Genomic DNA, 22148 nt, shown 5'->3' on the forward strand with positions numbered 1-22148 from the left:
GATTGTTTCTTGTGGATTTTTTATCAGGGTGACCCTGGTTCATCTGCTGCAGGAATTAAGGTAATTTAATGTTTAAAGCAGTTGCAAGCGAAGAAGAGGGGTGGCTGGTCTGTGTTACTTTGTAGTGTCACAGCTGTTTCAGGTACCATTAATGTTATGATTTTCCCCAACCTTATTTTTAATTCATTTTGTCAGATTTCATGCCTTTCATCTCTTTTCTTTTAGGGAGAACCTGGTGAATCTGGGCGACCTGGACAAAAGGTATTAGTTGGAAATTCTTGTGTCTTTTTTTCTTCACTGTCAGATTTGTGATAAAACTTGTTATGCAGATGTTACCAGTGACATTTACCTCTACTAGGATAATCCCAAGGCTTTACAATTTAACAGCCCAAGACTTGTACAATTTTTTTTGTATGGTCATTTTGTATTTTAAAAAGCACAGGAATGATACTAATTAGCATGAAAGGCAATATTAGAATAACCCACTTCCTCTTCTAGTGACAGAGCACTTCTTGTGTTGAAAGCTTACCCAACTGCAGCTGGTGAGACTAACAAAGAATGTCTCTGCTACTTGAATGATCACAAGTTAACCTTGCATGTTTGACTGAATATTAACCTTCAGATTATGGGACATTATTACATCTCATTAGGAAGAAAATAAATGCTGACTAGAATCCCATTTCTATGTACTTTTAAGAGGAATCAAGCTATCAGAGACATGCAATGGGTAATGCTGCTTCATTCTTCCTTCCTGAGGAAGAAATTCCCCTAGGTGCCATGTAGCCAAGGCCGGTTATTTTTTTTTTTTTTGCAAGTAAAGATCCAGCAGGAGCTGTATTGACTCTGTGCTGCATGAGGCCCTATGAAGCTGGGGAATTTCCCCTTTGAATCCACAGTCCATCAAACATAGTGAATGCTGTGCCTTCGGCTGCCTTTCAGGAGAGTAGGAGGCATGTCCTGCTGGGAGAAATGGTGAAAGGGCAAAGAGAAGAGACAATGAGGGAACCAGATTTTTGGTTTGCAGTACTTGTTTCCCGCTGGAGCCTTCAGCACCGTTCTTGGATCTTATAACTGAAAATCACCCACTGCTGCCAGAGTGGAGCAAAGCCCAGCTGAAGGTTGAGTGAGCAGGTATTCCAGCCAGCCAGCCAAGAGCTAAAATTCTGTATAGTGAATGACAGTACAGCTGTTTCTAATACTCAGGGCCTTTACGTGACTAAGCAAAACCCCCGAACATACATTCATGTAAAATAAGAATTTGAGTATTTTTGTTTGAGAAATATTAATTGTCATCAATTATAACAGGCTAAACAAAGACTATTATGGTTGCAAATGCAGTTCTTTAGTAAAATGCAGTTTTAATTAGAGAAAGTAATCATACTAGTTTAAAGCTATCTAATCTGTGGAATCATTAAACGTGTGCATTCTGCACTGTGTGCTCTGCTTGGGTAATAAACTAGAAAATGCACTTAAGAGCCTGTTGAGATTCATCCTCTCATTAGCTGGCTGCCATGGAGGCAAAAGCAGCAGTGATTTATCAACAGGCTCCCGCATCTCAGTCCCCAGGCACTCAGGTTTGATCTCATTTATGTAATATAGATAAGTGAGAGGCATGCAGTTCAGACTTTGTATAGTCTCAGCTTGTTGTTCGCACCAAAGGGGGCTTAATGCATTCTTTCCACATCACCTCACAAACTCCCAATATGCCACCTCCCTGTGCCCAGCCAGGGCCAGCAGCTCCCATAATACACTCACTCAGAGTGCCTCGTCCAGCCAGGTATCCCACATCTGCCATCCTGCCCCTGTTCAGCAGGAACTTGCTCACCCCACCAGAGGCTGGGGGTAACCCTTTCTCAAATTGATGTATGTCTATGCCCCCTACATCGCCTCTCTTCTTTTCCCCCCACTGTGCCCCATTCCTATTTCCTTCCTGTATCTTCCTTCCTTATATATTACTTCTTCCTCTTCTTCCAGTTACTTCTTATCCATCTTCTAAGAACAGACAAATATTGAGCTGCCCACCTGAACATTATTTACATGAGATGAGGTGTGATGGTGTTTGAATGGCCTGACAAGGCTGTTGTGTGCCATATGTTGTATTGCAGAAGTGATAGAACAACCTGCCCTGCCAACCCTAGCATTATGAGGTGGAGTTAGTATACAGCCTCTGCTTCTTCAAATATCATTGTTCTCTTTAATCATACTCACATATTTTGTATTATGAAAGGTCCAGAAAAAAAATGTTATCCATCATCTACGATACTAATTTTAATGAAACGTTAGTGTTGTTCTACATTCTTTCCGTCTTTGAGGGGCATCTTGTTTTAGATTACTGTGAATCTGAAGTGGATTTGCCGGATCCTCTCTGCTTGTTACGTGTGGTTCCCTAGGGGTTAGCTCTGTCCCAAGACTAAACAGTGACCTACTGCAGCAATATTAATAGATTTATCAGTTCTAATTATTCAAATGCTGAGCTTAGAAGTGAAACTTAGTGCTTCACAGTTGGATGAGGATAGGTCATGTTAGCTGTATGACATGTATGGCTACTCAGCTAAGAAAGTGACAGATGAAGAGAGGTTTTGTAGCTAGCATTTTGTCAAGATTGAGTGTAATGGAGACTGTTTAATGGATTATTCTTTTGCAAAAGTGACAACCCATTTCCTGCTTTAGAAAGTGTTAGGCAATAAACCAAGAGCTAGAGTCCACTCTTTCATCTGATTTTATAGTTAATATTTTCAGACTGGATTCTTCCCTGTGCTTTTAGGCAGTATGAATAGTTAAAATGTTGGAGTGACTGAAATGGACAAAGAAGCTGTTATCAGATCCGGCTATAACATGTAAAAATTACTCCATTTGGTAAAGCAATTTGCAGACCCTCTATTGTGTTTTTCAGCAGTGTTTTTGTGGCAGAATATAATTTTGTTATTAGTGCTTCAAGTCTGGTTAATATTATTGCCTCAAAGTGTTTTTGGGTACTGTAGTCTGAGGAACAGCTGTATGTATGTATGTGGATTTTTTGAGTATATTCACGCATACATATCTGTATAGATGAGTGAATACATGTAAGTGTATATGTATGTGTATACACACATACACAATGTTTTAATAGCAAAATCTGTATGAATCAGCCCAAACCACAGAGCAGAAATCTGGATTTCTGTAAAGTTCAAGAGTGTACAAAATCTGGAATATAGTTCAACTCATTATAAAGGTAAAAGTTGGCTTCAGAGTTCAGACCTGAGCTTCTAGAAAGTTCAGGGAGTATTCAGATCCAATGTGCTGGTTTGAATCTACATGTGTAATAAAATAAAGTCTACAGCCTTTAAAATAATGTTTTCTTCACGTGTTATTGCTATTTTTTTTTGTTGTTCATCGTTTTTATTTCCCTAGACAACATCTTTCTATTTAGCTGATACCTCAAAATCCCCATGTGTGAGAATGTTGTAGTAGGCTTTCTTGTCTTAGACTAATATCAACTTCACTTCAAAATAAATACATTCAGCTTTCTATTCTTGTTAACAATTTACCCTTGCAAATGCCGTGTTATAGGTCATTTTATTGCAATTTTAAATAAGTAAGGCATTTCTGGGTAAAGCTATAGAAGGTTATATTCCCGCTATCCTTCATGACACCATATATATTCAGAGATAAATACCAAGCACAGAAATGATGCAACAGATAGGTCTATAAAAATGATGGTGCAGTTGTAATTAGGCAGTCCTGCTTGAATTGCACAATTTAAACCTGAATTACTTTCTAGCTAAATCAGACAGTTATGCAGCATAATATCTATCTCAGAGTTGAAAATGGAACAGAATTAAACATCTGTTGTAACTATGGAACTTAAATGGCAGTGTGTAAAATAAACCAGTGCTGCTTGTTTTCCTCTCCTTTGGTGAAGACTAACGAGAATTCATTTTGTGTGTTTGGTTTTTTTTTTTTGATTTTTTGATATTTTTTTTCTGACATGGATTTTTGATGTGGGTGTCATCATAGCATCAGCGGTTCCCAGAAGATATTTGTGTTCCTAAATGTACATTAGGATAGTCACATTAAATCACTCATTTTGAAAATACCAGAATATTAGTCCTACCTGAAATGACTAGCAGTCATCTATGCTCTTTTATCTTGCTGCAGAATTTACAGAGGTGTTTGCTGGATGGTGACCATAACTAAATAATGTCTGTAATATTATGCAATTTTCCTGTGTAGGGTGAACCAGGTCTTCCTGGGCTTCCTGGACTCCCTGGGATAAAGGTAAATAAACTGTAGTCTCTGTTGTATTTAGGGGTCATCACAAAGAGGGGCGGGACTGCAAGGATGTGGCTAAAGTAAACTTACTTTGCTTGTGCTGTTAGCACCTTCTGAGTCTCTGGTATTGAACTGAGGATTGTCACAGGCAGGTTTTGCACTGAATATTGGTTTAAGTAATCAAACAGTATCTTATATTAAAATGTGAAGTAGACCATTGCCTCATCTAGGAAATAAAGATTCTACTGCTCAGATATATATATATATATATATATATATATATATAAGCTTTTATATTTCCGTATAATGGAAGAGACTTGTCATTTGTGACATTGTCATTGTCACAAAGTTTTACTCGGTTTCCATTTTGATGGGTACTTTCCCATAGCAATAGTCTTACTGAATTTACTAAGCCTCCAGCCAGAAAACTGCATTCATTACACACAGGCTGTAGAGAACTGGCTCTGTCAACAAGAATACTCTGTGCTCCATTACACAGTAGTGATCTCCACTGACATGTCAAAATGTTTTAATAAGATTCTATTCAGTATTAGCTACAGACTGTGATGTAATACCTGGTTTAGCTCCTGGCTTCCAGTTTGTCTGGGATCTTTGGGTAAGTTGATCCAAAAGACATGGTTGATTTAGCTCTAGCATAAGTGGTTGCATTGGGAGTTGCAGACACTTGCAGTTGAGCTGTAAACATATAATGCTGCACAAAGTGACTGGATTTACATCCTGAGTGAGTGCTTGTTAGATTGATTGTTTTTCCTTTGTGGTAAAGATTCTTCTTTCAGAGAAGAAAATCTCTTTGAAATTTTCTCTTTGCATTCCAGTGTGGGCCTGTGCATACCTCAGTAGGTAGTTTATAACACTTCTCCAATGAAAAGGGGGATAAACCAAAGGCCAAGCTCTTGTCCATTTCGGTAGGATTCAGGATTATCTCATGGAATGTAACATTTGCAGTGGTTTTCTCAAGGGACTTGTGAATCACCACACTATTCAAGCATAATGTCCTTTCTCTGTTGCTAGTGAATTATGGGAAAAATTGAAAGTGCTTATTAAAGTTTGTATGTTATCATACCTGAAAACGTAGTTCCCAGGGAGGTCATTCATTTTCTGCAGGAAAGAAACCTACATTGACTAGTGAAGATCATGTAGGAGCTGAGTCCTTTATGTAATGAAATTCTATTTTCATAAACAGCTTTGACAGAAATCCATGGTCTGTTTGATTTAATAGTGAGCAAAGAGGTAGCTCAGCTGGAGGTCAATGCCAGCATCCTTGGGAGCACTTGCCAAAACCAGCTGGGGTTATATTATGGCAGGTCTGTGTGGATTCCATGTTCGTACAGACCATGCATGTCCACAAATATTATCAGCAAGGAAATTATAAAAATTTAAATTTCTGATCTGGGAATATCATTGCTGTTAGGCTCTTTTTTGTTGATGGTAAGAATGGCTCAGAAGAGTGGCTTTCAGATTCACCTAAAAGGCAAAACATGAAGTGAAAAGTCTTCTACAAAATTGTCTGTTGAGGTCCCTTGTAGCTAAAATACATTAGGGATGTCACTGCACTTTTTTGTCTTTCTTCAGTCCTCTATAATTGGAGTTACTACAGGATGTTCTCAAAGTCTGTGTGTTCCTATGATGTTCTAGAAATTAGCACTTTCTGTTTGTTTTCTGCTCAAGCAGTTTTGAACAGTTAGCTCTAGGTGGCAAGTGCTTCTGAAGTGCATTAGTTCCTGTAGGTGAATGGGTTTAGCCTAAACCTCTGCTCCGCAGCCAAGGAGCCAAGGAATGGGGACAATTTATTTATTTATTTATTTGCCTGGAAATTAAGTAAATAAATAGCGAACTTCGTTTTTGTTTTTGTTTTTTTTTTCCATTTGTTATACAGTATCAAGTAATTTTGAATGAACAAACTAGCTGTCTGAGGATCATGTTTAGAGAGTTTTCATGTTCTAAACAGCTATGGAATTGTTGGATGCTAACAGACCGATGCATACAGAATCCTTCAAGACATAGGAAAAGAAAGAGCCAAGAGAAGACTCCAAGTTGCTTAATTTTCAAAGAATTTCCTTTAGTATCTTATAGTTCTATGTAGAGAAAAGATGAGCAAGACACAGGGGTATTCTATGCACAGGGGACTCTTGGATGTAGTTCTTCTGGTGTTAGGTATTTATCCTATAACTATCTTGAAAGGAATGGAAGTCTTCTTTTCTTTAAATCTATGAGTTAAACTACAAATTTGCGTTCTTGTGAATGAATCTCTCTACAGCGGCAGGCTGCAATATGAAATGCTTTAGGTAACTATACACATACATAGCACTCCTTACAAATGCTAAACAAGCCTGTAAAAACATTAATACTACGGCAGTCAGAGAACCATATCTTTCCAGCTAAATCTCATCTTTCTTTTCATGGCTGAAGAAAATTCCCAAGGCATCCATTCCAGTATTCCTGAAGGCATAGCCAGGCTACTTAAAGGATTAATAAATATTAATCACTGGAAAGTTTCAACTTCATGTAATGCCATTTCTATTAATTAATCAGTATATGTTCCCAGAAACCCGTTAGAGCTTGGTTTAACATGATATCGGGGCCTGAATGGACTGCAATACTGGATGGACATGCAAGTATCATACCTGAATTCAGAGTATGCAGCGGGGTTGTTGTTAATTATTTTTCTAGACTCATTCACTGTGCCCATGCGGATGTTTTGGGAGTTCTTCCTGTTCTTTTTCTTTCTCTCAACATTGTCAGTTGGTGCCGTGGAGGAAACACAAGTGCAGTCAGTTATTTCCAAGACAGTGATGAAGCTGTCTGTGACATGCTGGAGAAGTGTTTCTCAAGCACCTGTCGCCGTTTAGGAATGGCTGGAAACTTAATGAGCCTCTGAATGTGTTCCACCATGTCATTTGGGAAGTGAGTAAGGCACCCAAACAGAATATTAACTCATGGCTCTGATATCCCCCAACTGACGCCACGTAGATGCAGAATACTTTCTATGAAACACAAACTTCATATACCTGTTTTATCTCATAATTTTGTGGGATGATATGTACATTGCAGTAATGCCTTACTGTAATGGAAATCATGCATACCCTTATTCCTTGTACCATCAGACATCTCTCAAATCCATTGTGTTGCATTTTCTAGAATTTGTCAGTGCAATCCTCAACTTCAACGGGACACAAACTTTTCTCAGTAACAGCATTTTGTGCAGCATTTCTGGGTTTTCATCAGCATTTCTGGGATTTCTCTCCCCTCCATTTTTAAAACAATACCAACGCAAGGCTCATGACTGCAACTGAGCTTTTATTCTGTAGTGTTCAAGAAAACTGTTGAATGATTTGGCACAAGAAAAGAAAACCTTCCTAGTCCTTCTGCTTTTGGGATGTGGGGAAAGTTTTCTGTGCTTTCAAATCTAGTGGAAATTGCTGATTCAACAGACTTGCCAGTATGCAGCCACTTTTATCTTTTTGTACTTCAGACTGACTTAACTGGGACTGTGGCTGGTTTCAGTAGAACCTTGGATAAGAATGTGGGAGTATTCTTGGATAAGAATATCGAATTTTAATCTTTTTTTTTTCTTTTATTATTTTTTTTAAGGAAACAAAAGCAGTTCTTATTTTGATTTGTTTTGTACTTGAATTTCTTTTTTTTTTAATCACTTCATATGCAAAGAGCTCATCCTGTGACTTTCCTAATTCTATGGAAAGACTGCAGAACTTGCTACTCCACAGAACTTTTTTTTAAGCTCTAGTAGAGTTGATACTCCTTTCGTCCAGTGGCTTCTGATACAAAAGAAGACTTCCAGAGAAAAAGAAAGACAGAATTTTGAAGCTGGGTGCATAGAAGTTTGTCTCCTTAAGCCATTTAAACTCTTAAGAAAAGAAAGTGACTGTGTTGTTGAAGCTCAAGTGTTCTTGCTTTTCCTTTCAGCATCTGGTAGCAAAATGAAATCTAAACTAAATGTCTGTTTCAGATGTTTAATTTTGGAGTCAATGCCATTCACCACACAGATAAAAGTTCTTCAAACTTCCCTTTTACCCCAAGAGTTTTTAGGAAGTCTAGGCTTCCCTAATGTTTTGGGGTTTATTTCATTTTCTTTTTGTAGAGGATCTGTATTTCCATTCTTCTTCCTGTTTTTCTTCCTTGTCAATGAATGTTACCAGGAAACCTGCGCTGCTTATGCCTCTCTTTCCATTATTTCTTGGGCTTGGGCATTCTTGTTTAGTCTTCAATTCATTTTATCTTATAGATTGCCATAATCAGAACCTTCTAGCCTGAATGTGGGACCTGGAAGGGGCCAGATGACTTTGTGATAGCCATTTCTGAATTCTAGGAGTGGAGATGTACTGAACATGTTAATTACAGCAGTTGAAAATTGTGGGAATTCTACTTCAAACTCAGCTTTATTGAAAATACTCTGATATGTACTTTCCTTAGCTGATACATATATTGAAATATTCAAATGTCAACTAATTTCCAGCCTTCCATCACTCATATAAAGTGTTCTCAAGAGTGGGTTGTATAAGTAGAAAAAAAATGTGTAGTATACTGTTGGTTAAATACTGGAAAGTGGAATGTAATGATGCATGTTTTGGGTAAAAATGGGAAATAGCCTAAAAATAGGATTTAGTACCTGCATTTGGAAGGCTGGTTTTCAAAAGTAACCCACTGCATGGGTAGATTTATTTGAAAAAAAAAAAAAAAAAAAAGAGACAGTTGTGCCACTAACTTTGAGTATTCATTTTCCAGAGTGGAACTGTATATATGAACATGTATTTGTATGTAAGTGGTTACACATCTAGCATTGTTCACTCTGGTTTCCGTATGATGTGGCAGTAATTGCTTGCATAGGGTAAACATGTAATTTTCCAGACTTAATTTTGAGAATCAAGGCCAGAAAATGAAATCGTCATTAACATTGGATGGTATGCATGTGTCAGGAGTGTTTACTTGGGCATTCTTTGGGATACATGCAGTTCTTATTAATCCATCAGAAACTATATCCTCCAAATCACGAAAGCTCTCATTTTCTTTCTTGGAAAAGTCTAAAGCATAAGTAACTGAAATACAGGATGTTATTTGCCCTAAAGCTATTACTAGTTGGAAGATTAAGCTTGTAAAGATCTATTTCACGGGATCTGTTTTATTATATAGTTCAGTTTTTCTTTGTGTTTACAAAAAATCAATCCAAATCCAAATTTTGAATGCAACTGAATAATCTGAAAGCCCTATATTCTGTTGCATTTGGAAATAAAGTATTTTATCAGGCATAAAATTATTTCTGCACTCCAAATATACAATTTTAGGTGGTCAGAAATGATTGCACGCAATAAAGTTCTTTACTTTTAATAGCAGCAACAAATAATTCCTTAGACTTGTAATCCAACTTTTTTCTAAAGAAAACAGTTTGGGGCCAGACTCTAATAATTTAGTAAAGCAGTCATCGCAAAGAACTAAAAATGAGGTGCTCATTACAAGTGTTTTTATTCTAATCCTCAAAAGTAGGTACCATGCTGGCTTGAATTATAATTAGCCTTTAAGTAGGAAGTCCTTGATATGACTAATGCATGCAGAATTAATCAGACTTATTGCTGTAGAATTATTCCCTTAGTGCCCTTCCAAAGCAGCATATGTTCCAAGCAGGCAGAACTTAAAAACGATGAGAAAATTAGGCTCACTAAAAAGCAATAAATGTCATACAAAGTAGGTCTAGTTGTGAAGCTTCAAGGTTTTAGACAGGTTTTAAGGTAGTACATTGTGCTTCTTTAAATGAATCATAAAGGCTAAACATGCATTTGGAAATTCAAAACCAGAACTGTTTCTCTAAGTTTAGAGATTGATTAGTGTGTAAAGATATTGTTTCAAATGTGACGAGTGAGGCAGACAACCTGTTTAACCGGCCATTTCTTGAGCCAATTCTGAGTTGGTATGAAAAGCCCTGACAAAGACATTACAAACTGGAGTTGTTTTTTTTATCAGATTTCCTTTTACCTTGCTCATTTCCTTCTTATGAACAGAATACTGTAGTCCTCCTGAGAGTGAAGTTCCCATGGACTTGAGGCTATATATAAGTCCCTCTAATGCCCTATGCAGTGAGCAAGTATAAGGTGCTGTTCTCTGACTTGTATAGTCTAAAGCAGGCTGAGGTTCTGAGGCATTGCTTCACTGGAACTGAGTGTCCCCGACTCCCTAAGCCGATGCAGGCAGGGCATGAGCAAGTACAGCTCCATTGACTGCTGTGGGCTTGCACCTCTGTTTGAAAGACTTCTGAGAATTTAGCCCTCACTCTTCTCCTGAGTGGGAAAGTTGCAGTATTTTGATTGGATGGCAACCTCAGAAACCAAGTCTGAGGGCAACAGAGGGCAATTTCTGGAAAATCAACAAAGGCAATAGTGAACCAAATCCAATCTATTCCAACTTTGATCTGGTTCTTTAAATTGCCTTGGATTTGGGTTTTGGGGTGTTTTTTTTGATAGCTCTTGTCCTGTATATCTTCAACTTTGTAGGATTCTTTCAGTAGCATTAGACAAGGAATGTGCATTATACTGGTATTTTCAAATATGACTATCAGTGAGTCACGATGACATTTATGACAAGTGCACCTTGGTCTCTTGAAGTGAGTAAAGTGAGGACCCTTCCATCCACATCAGTACTTGTCAGTGTAGAACCTTGTATTTCAAGGACTGGAAGTGGACAGGGCCTGTCTGTGAGTACAGTTTCAAATAATTTCATTGCTTGTGTCTCAGCTGTGCAGTGGAGGCTGAGTACAGTATTAGATCTATGTTGCTTATAAGCATTTGTCAAGTAAGTGGTGTCTGAAAAAGCAATCAGCATGGCAAGTAGAATTTTAATTGTTGCACCTTTTTGAACAAAAGTTCAAGTTTTAGCCAATTACAGGTTCTGTAAAAATTAAGACAGCAACAGTGAGCCACGTGTCGTGAGATGGTCAACCTCTGATATAAAAGCTAGCCTTTGCCTCAGCCCCTAAAAGCTTTGATCATCATGAAACAACCAGTTATGAATATATCTAGATAATAATCCCCATAAAAAAATTGACTATCCTCTGAAGTAAATTACAAGGTATTTTTTTGCTATTAATTCTGATGGAGCTCACAACAAGCTAGGTGCACAGCATGCCATTATAGGGCCCTTTTCTACGTTAGACATTTTATGATTAGAAATGAAATTAACTTTAAGAAGGTTTGCGAAAAGCAGCATATAATTTGTTGTCCAAAATGTATTTCTACATTTGACAAATATTTGAGAGTGAAAATGAGCTCAGAGATAGGCTCTTAGTCTGTTAAAATATTAACATCTCAAGCCATTAAGATTTGTTCCTTCCTAAATGATAACAAATCACTCCTGTAAAACGGAAGCAATTCACAAGCTTGTTGATTTATTTTATTGAATACCAAGTTGCCTGTGCTGTATGATTGCAAATTGCTCCAAGATCTCACAGTAGGTGAAGTTTAAATGCTGGGATTCGTCTTGTTGACTTCCTGTGCAATGTGGTGGTTTCTAAGCTGTTATTTCATAACTGTGCCAAAGCGTTAAACCAAAATGCATGAGGAGTCATCACTTGCTGATGGCTTTTTATACAGCTGTCAAACTGTATTTCAAATGGGGAGATTCCTTAATCTCCTTTCACAACCTACCTGTTTAACTTTTCTCTTCCAGTTTTTGTGTTCCCTGTCCCTGTTTTAGCGGGCAAAGAAGCTTGTAGTAGATTCCTACCAGATAAAATTTTATTTTTGTTGGAAGAATCTGTAGTGAGATGTTTAGTAAAGTGTTGTAAAACTTGGTTACTCTGGTTTCCTGCATTCCTTTCAGTGCTTCACAGTTGTTTAGAGCTAATTCTGAGTTCACTTAAGCAAGAGACTTGAGATCAGGAGATGCCAGAGCTAGAATGATGTCAAATCCAAGCGCAGTCCCAAGTAGGCTTTTATTCACACTTTCTTGCAGCTGTGGGCCAGCTAAATTGCAAATGTCATGTATTTAAAACGAAAAAAAAAAAAAAAACTTAGTCCTAGATTTCCTAACCTAGATTTCCTCTGTGGCTCAAACATCATGTCTGTGTGCTGGACTCATCAGGACAGTCTCTCAGCTGCCGTTCCGTTACAGTGACATAAGCATGCCTTACCGAGAGGAAACTTTTTTCCTTACATTTCACACATCAATGGCAGTGCTAATCTTAACAGAAGGAGAGATGCGTGTTTTTCTTAATGTGACCAAGTCCTACCTATGGCAGTTTGGTTTATGTGTGATAAGAACACACAGTGGCATTGTGTTCAACTTAGCATCCATTGTAACCCCCAAGTCTTTCTCAAAAGAGCTGCTACTCTGCCAGTCAGTTCCTACTCTTTACTGACACACTAGTTATTCCATTCCACATTTGATAATGTTTTAAAGTTGTGTCATGTAAGATCTGTACTCTAGTTATGCTAATTAAGCTGCCAGCTTCTTTCGTTATCAATTCGCTTGCTATTGCAAAGCACCTTTTTCTTACATCTGTGCATCAACCTCTGAATGACACTTTAAGCCTTATCACTGAAAAGACTGAACTGTGTAGTCACTGCATGTTTCTTCTGCCTGAAGTCATAAATAGTTGGCCAAAAAATGAGCCCTGGTAAAATCAGTATTAAAGCAACCTGGAGCTGCTGAGCACCTTCTCATTCTAAAATAAATGGTTGCAGCTACATTCTTCACTATTTACTGATGTTAAAGCACTTCCATCTGCAATGGCAACCTTTTGTTGCTCTTGCTGGTGTGCACTGATACAAATGTTTATATAAACTGTAGGTTTTTTTTCTAATGCCATCAAAAATGTGCTTCTCTTTGACATGTTTGTCTCAGTTTATTCCTTTGTTATTATATAGCAGTGCTGAACCATGTCCAGCTGGAACTTCATGTTAGAAAATGTTATTTAGTTATATTTTTGATTTTTCTAAATTAAGGTCACTGAGTGCTTGTTATGGTCCTCAATATAGCCACAGGAAAAAATTCTCTGGTTTGCTAGGGACTTTCTTTGCGTGAGCTGTTAATGATGGATTGCTGATTAGAGCGCATAGGAACGTGCAAGAACACTTGCTAGCCTGCTCACTCACTGCAGAGTATCTGTATTTCTGTGCAGGCGAAGAGGTGAAGACAAACGTTACCCAACTGCTTATATTTACTGTCTCCATATGTTGTCAGTAATTATATCAATACAGGATTATGACACATCCGACTTTTTAGCTATTTAAAGAGGCATTTGATGGGTATTTTGTAGTCATTAAATCCAGGGATATTGTTAAAATGATAATAAATAAATCTTTATTAATTTGGTTATACTACTGTTTTTTTGTTGTTGTTGTTGTTTTTATTTACAGTAGCTCGTGGGTAAATCTTTTCCTTGATTTAAATTTATGTGACAAAATTAGATCACAGGAAACCTTGTACAGGAGAGTTTGTGAAGGAAAACATATGGCTTATTAATCTTCCACTGTCCCTTTTCAGCCATGGAGATAGCTTAAAACAAAACAAAACAAAAAAAATAATTGACTCCCCTGCTTACTGCTGCATGTGCTGCAACTCAGCTTGACTCCTGCTATTTGTCTGTTATGTACGTACAAATTAATGGCCAGGAAGGGGGCAGGACAGAGAGGGAATAAGGAGATGTGGCTCTTTCCCACCTGTTCTCAGCCAGAGAATTTGTTTGGATGCGGAGAACTGTGAAGTACTTTGCTGTCAGAATGAGGAGGGAGAGTGCCATGGTGATGCATCATACTTCTGATCTGCTTTTTTTGGGATAATGCAGCTAACAACCTCCTTTGAAAACGCATTGCAACAGTACCATCTGGCCTCTCTGTTTGTCATTACTTTGTCATCCCATCACCCTGTCTGCCCAACCATTCTCTTCCTCATAAAACATGACTGAAATGAACTGTCCTTAACCTCATAAAAAAGCAATGTGTGACACTTCTGCTTCATTTGTTTCATATGCCGTGTGATGGCTTGCTATAAGAATTTATGCTGATGAAAGTTGCCCATATTGAAAAGTATGTCTATATAACTGTTGCATCACAGCAGGAGAGCTGTAAACAATACAGGGAAAATACTATCCAAAAGAAACTTGTGTTACCGTAATTGTGTACTGCTAAATAAATAATCTAACATTCCTCTCATGCTGTGCTTTTAAAGGGTGAACCAGGTTTCATTGGTCCACAAGGAGAACCTGGATTGCCAGGGCTGCCAGGAACAAAGGTAAGGGTAGTTGGTCAATGCTCTGGTACAAAGCCCTTAGAGCCAGAGTCAAATTCAACTTTGTTAGCATGTATTAGAGGCTGAGATTGTGCTAATGGTGTGAAAATTTTTATCCAAAAATGAATAAAGTACTTAGAATCCATTTTTGTAAATGGACAGGAAATCTAAAGTTCAGTTTAAAATATGCTATCTACAGTGCCTGGAAATGTGGAAAGTCATAGTTCATGGACCTGTGCTATGAAATACACATCTTTGTAGTGATGCCCTCAAACAATGCAAAGGCGTGTTCTACAACCATTCATAATTTAAGTTCATCAGTTGCCTTTTTTTAATGTTAGCATCCCAGAATTCATTTGTTCAAGAGGCAGAATATGCCTATATGAAGAAACTATATTTTCATAACTGTTTTTAGGAAAAAGGCTTAAATGTGCATGCAGATATTAGAACTTTGATAGCACAAGCTGGGCTTGAACATACTGATACATTAAAAAGGGATATTTTTTAATACTTCTTGCAGGTTTTTTAAACCACTGTGTGGCAAAGTTAGAACATTCTGAGTCCTACAAATAACCTGTGTTAGGTATGATAGTTTGGGAATTCAGAAAAGCGCTGTTCTTTTACATTTGAGATTACTGTGTTTACCCAGTGGAGAGTTCCCCAACTCACTGAAAGTTGTAGATGAGCTCAAAAATGTTTTCTTCTGATGGTTTGGTTTCTTTGACCATGCTGACTTAGTTCTGTGTGAAAACTGCTCATTATTTTCTGATGTATGTGTATCTGTTTCCACTGTTTCCACAGGGTGACAGAGGAGAGGCAGGCCCACCTGGGAAGGGTGAGCGGGGTGAACCTGGACTTCCTGGACTAAAGGTCAGTCTGATTTTATGTTGGAAATGTTTTGTTAGGTTTACACCTACAAACTCATTTTTTTGTACCAAAAAGCAGAATGAAAAATTGGTGAATGAGCTTTTAAATAAAAATAATGTCAAATGCACTAGTCCAGAATACAACGGCAGTTTTGTGTTCACAGCTGTGGAAGTGCAGCTTAAATAGACTCTTGTTTGGTCTACAAAGTAATGACACTATCTATGTACATTGTCATGGAGTTGGCCAAGTTATTATCAGCAAAACCCCGCCCTTCACGTCCCTAACTTTCAGCATCAAAGTTTGAGCTCTTTGACCATTATAGCTATTAATTGCAGAGAAAATCCATTTTGCATGCTGTTTTCTAATTCTGTAAGAAAGAGATCTTTCTAACTACTTTTTAGGGTTGTCTTACGATTTTCCACTGAGCCAATACCATCAGTTTTCCTGTCCTAATATATCTTGAACACACTAAGGCAGATTCGGTGCTTCTTGGCCAGCCAGTTTGTATTCATCTAAGCTGCTGGGAAAAGAAATTGTGATAATACTTTATTTTAATGTCCTTATTTCAGGATAATTAAGTACCTTCTCTACTATTCGGATATCATTTTTCAGAAGCTATGGAATGACATAGGTCATTCCTGCAAACCGGTGTTAATGATATCTACTAATGCCAATACTACTTTTCGTTTGGAAGGATGGAATCTGTGGCCTTTGCATGCTGGTGTTAAAGAATATTTTACTCTGGGTGCTGTGAAATTCGGTGCCTTTAGAGGCTCGTGATCCTGATCATATGAAATGGGGTGGTTTTGCTGTTCCATACTAAGTCATTACTAATTTCTTTTTCTCTGCACTCCCATTCCTCTATCATTTTTCTCCTGTCCATCTCCCATCTTCCCTCGAACAGGGGAAAACAGGTGAATCTGGATCTAGAGGCCCAAAAGGGTCAAAGGTCAGTAGTAACAAAACTGTCTTACCTGGAGTGGTTAACACAATGATATTTATGATAGTTTATAATGTTTCACAGGAACTTCATTTATCTCTTTAAAAGAAACTGTAGTAGATTCTGCAGTGTTCTTTATAAATAAAACCTTCTGACTTTCAATTTTAGCTAGTAGAATTGAATCTTTTGTATTTCAAACACTATGATTCTAGTTTTTCCTTTTACTGTAACATCTATTTCACTCTGCTCTGCTTTTCCCAATGCCACTTGGTTTCTCTCTGTATAACTCATGTGGGTTAGTTCATCCACATGCCAGGAACCAACTTCTGACTATGTCTGTGGAGACTCAATTGGTTTTTGCAATAATTTTGTGGATCCAAACTTTGGTGGGTTAGGAATGAGCAATATTCCAAGGACTTCAGGCTGAAATAGGCTGGCCAGTAAGTGCTACAAAGGCAAGTTTTGTAGGTTACATTACTGTTTTAACTATTTAACCAAAGCTGTTTTTATTACTATTATTATTATTTCTATTTTATGTCTATCTACTTATCCATCCAACCATTTATCTCTATATACAGTGGATTCACATGTATGTAGAGAGACAAAATATGTCTCTGTAATATTTCATACGCTATTCAAATTCTGTGCTCACTGGAGAATCTTCTGTGTTATATTGTGAAGGCAAAGCAAAATGAAAACAGATTTGTTTAAGTGGTTCTTGAGTCTACTGTCAGAATAAAGATGACAAGACAATATTGTAGGCTGGTAGGATACTGGTTGCAGTACTTGAAAGGTCCTTGAATAACAGCCCATTCACAGTGCTTAAGGATATGATTAAGTAAGTGTCCCACCAAAAAGAAATCTTCGTAAATTGAGGGAGCTGATGAGGGGATTAACACTTCAGAGTGAAAACAGAAGAGTAAATCAGGCTCTCACTGGCCTTCAGTTCCTGGGCACTTCCCAAATGCTCCAGAAATAGATATCTCTTCTAATTTTCATTTTATAAGAAAGGCCTAACTGTCTTGAAAATTTGGACCAGAGAAGTCAACCTAGTAGTTGAGAACTTCATTTTTGAGCAACACCAATGACACATTTACTAGATATTGCCAAGGCAACAATGAAAGGAAAGGCAGATGGCACAAACTCGTTTATGTCCTGCCACCAGCCTCCTCTCCTTATTCTTTCATTACCCCTTGAAAGTTTTGTTTTCTGATTTTGTTTATTAACACTGGTGAATTAATCATTCTTCCCTAACTTCGTACCAGTGTTCTATAGATTTTAACAGGAGCAAGAACGCAGTATTTAGCCAAATTCATTTTGAGTAATATACAAATTTAAGAACCTGCTTATAAAAGTGTCTGTGAAGTGAAATGAATCATAGTCAATGGATGTTGGGTTATGAATGCAAGCATATTTTAAATTCTCTACATCACTTGAAACATATTACTAACGGCCAGGAGGAAAAAGCTGCATGCAAGATGGTAAAGATCTTACACCTGTCACAGTGAGGGAGTAAAGGGACTCTAATGCCGACAGTAACGTGTTTGTAGGGGAGGCAAGGACTTGGACCGGGGCAGTTCAGAGACTTAGTGGAGTCATGATCACAGAAAGAAAAGTTAGTGCACTTTGAAACACACCTTTGAAGAAGTTGCTGGGTACTTTCAGACATCAGATAGTGATTTTATTTCTCTAGCTTTATTTCTTAAAGCTTTTGATAATAGTGCAATAAAGATAGAGAAGTTACATTAATTATGTAATTGGTATCTGTCTTCTATTGAGTCTTTGGTATTTCTTATTCCATACCACTACAGCACACAGTAACAACTTACATAGAACCAAGTACATTGTTGTCCAGCTTGTCACTTACACAGATTTTTAAGGAATTTCTGTTGTAATTAAGATTCGCATTCTATTAATAATTAGAGGCATTTAAACTTGAAAAGTTAATTTAGGAGAAACATATTTAAAAGGGAATAACTACCTAATATACTGTCAGACATCATATCTGTTCTCAAATATCCCTTTTACATAGGGTGATACAGGTGACAGAGGTGACACAGGATCTCCAGGTCCAAGGGTAAGTCTACTTCTCATTTCAGCTCTTTATGCTCTTAAATTCAGTCTATATCATGAACTGAAATTGTAGCAGCAACTCCAGTTAATCTGGTGAAATCAGCCACTTGACTCTGGTGGAACGTGTGTTGTTAACTGGCCTTTAATATGAGTTACAGTCCTTACTACTGTTTGAAGCAGTGCGCTGTTCACAGTTCATGGGCAGGAAGTTACATGCCAGATGTTCTGACATAGTTCACAGCCAATACAAAACTAGTGTGTTGGAACTGCTTCAGTGTTTAAGCGTAGGGGTTTCATTCATTTACTTTCCCACTGCAGCACAATTCACTTAGTGACCTGTATGTTTATATTTATTTTTTAAATTGTTTTCCTTTAAAAATAATCTTTTTTTTAATGCTAACTGTTGTGGTTTGTAGTAATATGTTGTAAATACAGCAAAATTTCAGTGCAGAATAATCAAGCTAAAGCATGCATCAGTAGTTTCTAGAGTAGTATCTAGAGTAGTCTTTGGCAGGTGTTTCAAAAAATATTATGAAAAATATATTACAGGGGCCACCTGGACAGAAGGGTGATCAAGGTGCAACAGAGATAATTGATTATAATGGCAATATTCATGAAGCTCTTCAGGTATGTAAACCCAACAATGCCGGAATGGCTTAGACTGATCTGGCAAAAAGCAGTTTGACATCATTGTATTTCTTTTCTGTGTAAGCAATGAGAACAATTTCTTCCCCAAAGATTTGCTGAGTTTATTAATTAGGGATCTCTTTCTGTATTTGGAAACTGGAGTTGCTGTTTGGTGTAAGACAAACTGTTTCCTTGATACAATTTAGCTGAGTGAATTAGTTGCATTTCCTATAGAGTGTATTGACATCATCTAATGAGGATAAAGCTGATTCATTGCTGGATGTGGTGCTTAGTGCTGGATTCATGCAATAAACCACGTAGGTTCAACAGAAGCATCTGCTTTTCAGTTCAAGTAGTGTAATATTGACATTTCTTCTCTTTTTCCTTCTCTTCTTCCTATAAAATGCAAACAGCAGAATATTTGAGATTTGGAAAGCATGTCACATGGCTCCATTAGCAAGCTGTGGATTCAATCAGCAACTTGAGTATGTTAAATAGACTAAGCACCAGTCTTCCCATTTGTGCATTTCTAGAAAACCTGTTTTGACTGGTGTGCACAAAAGTGTGGAGGATTAAAGTGGGATTACAAAGAGAGTGAATGAGTGTTTGCATAAAAGCAAAGTATCAAGGTGACATATGTCATTGCAGTCAAGGTGATTTGCATTGCAGTATAGTCAGATGCAAATTCTTTGCAGTATAACTCCACCAAAATGAACGGGTTTGCTTATGTGCAATTGAAGACAGAATTTGGCTCATTGTGCATCTGATCATTTTCTCACTAAATCCTCTGAACTCTTTTTCTTGCATTTACTTGGTGGGAGTGAATAGATGTCTGGCCAGTCATTTGGTTTTCAAGACTCTTTTGAAAATAAAAAAATCTCACTGCCTTCAGTAAAATCTAAAAACCTGTATGTTGTTGAGGCTAAACCCACGCTTTCATTGTGAGTGGAGTCTATGGGGAAGTCAACACAGGCATGTTCTGAGGCTCTGCATTATACCCATCTCATTTGGTTTACTCTTCAGGGAATTCAAACACACAACTCTCAGTCCTTTAAATCATTCTCCGAGTTAGATCCCTGAAGTAGTTTGAAATTAATGTTGCATATTATCAGGCAGATTTACCAGAGACGTTAGCCCCCGTATCTCCTGTGTTCTGTCTTTATATCTTCACACTGGAATCAATGTTACTCTCAAGTGCTGTGTAAGAGCATCTCAGAAAAGCTGCAGCACATAAAGAAGTCTGAATAAGGGACTAAAGCCTATTGCAGTGGTTGAAACTGATTAGGAGGCCCTTATCCTGTTGTAAATCATTTCAAATGTCATCACCTTCTGATCCAGGGCAACAAATAATTGATATTGATGGCAATGTCTGTGCAAGGATGGTGTAAGTAAGATTATAGAGGATCAGTTGACAATGTACTTGCCAAATCCACCTCAGTCCTTTCAGATGGCAAGCACCCATTCCTAAGTCTCCTGGTGCCAAATTCTTAAGGGCTCCGAGATTTGCAGCTTCTCCTATAGAAAGTAATGAGCACTTACAGTGCTCAGCAGTGAACTGTGACCTTGCACAGAATTTGTCCTGCTGATTTAAGAAGTTCACAAGAGATTGCAAGATCTGAACTGTCTGCATTTTTTTAGAGTTTAGCAATAAATCATCAAGCAGCCTAAAAGCTTCAGAACAATTTAGTTACTCTGCCTTGTGCCTCCTGCTCAATTTCCTGTGTCAGTGCAGAATAAGACATCTGAGTCCATCAGCACTGAAAATCATGATCTTAAAATTATCTTCATAGTTTGAACAAGACCCCTGCTGAGCGCATGTGGCCTTCACTTGGAGGACCAGTTACAAAACGTGTCTCAATTGAAATTGCTCTTCGGGAGTATTCTTCAGAATTTCCTAAGGCAAAAGGCAGTATCTGCAAGAGTTTAGCCTTTGTAGGAACTACAGGATCAGATACTTTCGATATTAAAATCCGAGTGTGCTGATGAAAATGAGCTTGTCTGTGTGAACATGCTAACATTAATTTGCAATGTTTATTTTAGGTTTCCATATGTACATAAACTGAATTTTTCACTGTTTTTAAATTTCTTCATATGTTTCCATAAACATATTGAAATGCAAAAGATATTTTATTAAGGCTATCTGTTAAGAGATTTTTTTCTTAGTGTTTAAAAATCTTTTGGAAGACTCTTTGTATGATTTTACTGTTTAGTCATCACTTATTTGATCTCCTGAATTTTACAGAAATCTACAATCTTCATGTATCTAAAATCCTGATTCCCATAGAGTCCAAACAGTCAGTACAACACTGAGAGTTAAAAATAACATGGCTTTACTCTTATTTTCTGGAGACATGATGTCTCCTGAGATGCAGCATAGGTTTTGTAGAGATAATAATTGTAATAGGCAGAACAATTTATATACTTGTTCAACTCTGGTAACGGTGTCTCTTGTTAATACATTTTACCAACAGAGGATTGCCACCCTCACTGTCACGGTAATTCCTATTGCATGACTTAATGTGTTGTAGAATGTCTCCTTTATGTCATAGCATGTTCATAATTCTGCCAGTTCAGGACACGTCTTCATTGGATGTTGACCCAGCTCATCATGACATGAATTTATTTTCTCAGTGTTCCCCTGTCAGACAGTACATTGTTGAAAGCCCTTCAACAATGGACCCAGTTCTGCTCCTGATGAAATAATGGCAAAACTTCAGTCAATGTGAGAGACCAGGAAAATAAAGAGCACAGTATTTCTGTAGATATACATCTAGGCAGATTAACTGCTTTGGACTTCTTGGTGTATGTTCTCATCTCTGTGTGTCTACATAGGGGTCCAGCAAAAACAAGAAGCAGGATTTGAGTGCCAAATGATTTTCTCTTATCCACCCTATTTTTAGGGTAGAAATAAAGATCTTTTAGATTGGATTGGGAACAAACTTTATGTGGGAGCTTTCAGATCAGATGCAAATTATTTTATGAAAAATACCCATCTCAGGAAACTGTAAGTCAAGCTAAGTACAAAGCCCAAGTATGGGGAATTCTCTTGTCCCATGTTATTGGAACTCAGTAATAAATATAATTTTTTCAGTACCTGTACCCTGAATCTGCAGAGGATTCCAGTTCCAGTGCTCTT

General features: G+C 37.6%; 1 protein-coding gene across 1 annotated transcript in view; it reads left to right on the forward strand.

The window, feature by feature from the left end:
• COL25A1 (collagen type XXV alpha 1 chain) overlaps window positions 1-22148 on the forward strand; it is a 301264-nt gene that overhangs the window by 252018 nt on the left and 27098 nt on the right. Inside the window, exons 15-22 of the mRNA XM_035543627.1 lie at window positions 28-60; window positions 226-261; window positions 14446-14508; window positions 15307-15375; window positions 16277-16321; window positions 18345-18389; window positions 18935-19012; window positions 21484-21507. Of these exons, the coding sequence (XP_035399520.1) occupies window positions 28-60; window positions 226-261; window positions 14446-14508; window positions 15307-15375; window positions 16277-16321; window positions 18345-18389; window positions 18935-19012; window positions 21484-21507 (393 nt within the window). The remainder of the gene's footprint in view (window positions 1-27; window positions 61-225; window positions 262-14445; window positions 14509-15306; window positions 15376-16276; window positions 16322-18344; window positions 18390-18934; window positions 19013-21483; window positions 21508-22148) is intronic.

The sequence above is a fragment of the Cygnus atratus genome, chromosome 4, assembly GCF_013377495.2.
Source record: "Cygnus atratus isolate AKBS03 ecotype Queensland, Australia chromosome 4, CAtr_DNAZoo_HiC_assembly, whole genome shotgun sequence".
NCBI classification, from domain to species: Eukaryota; Metazoa; Chordata; class Aves; order Anseriformes; family Anatidae; genus Cygnus; species Cygnus atratus.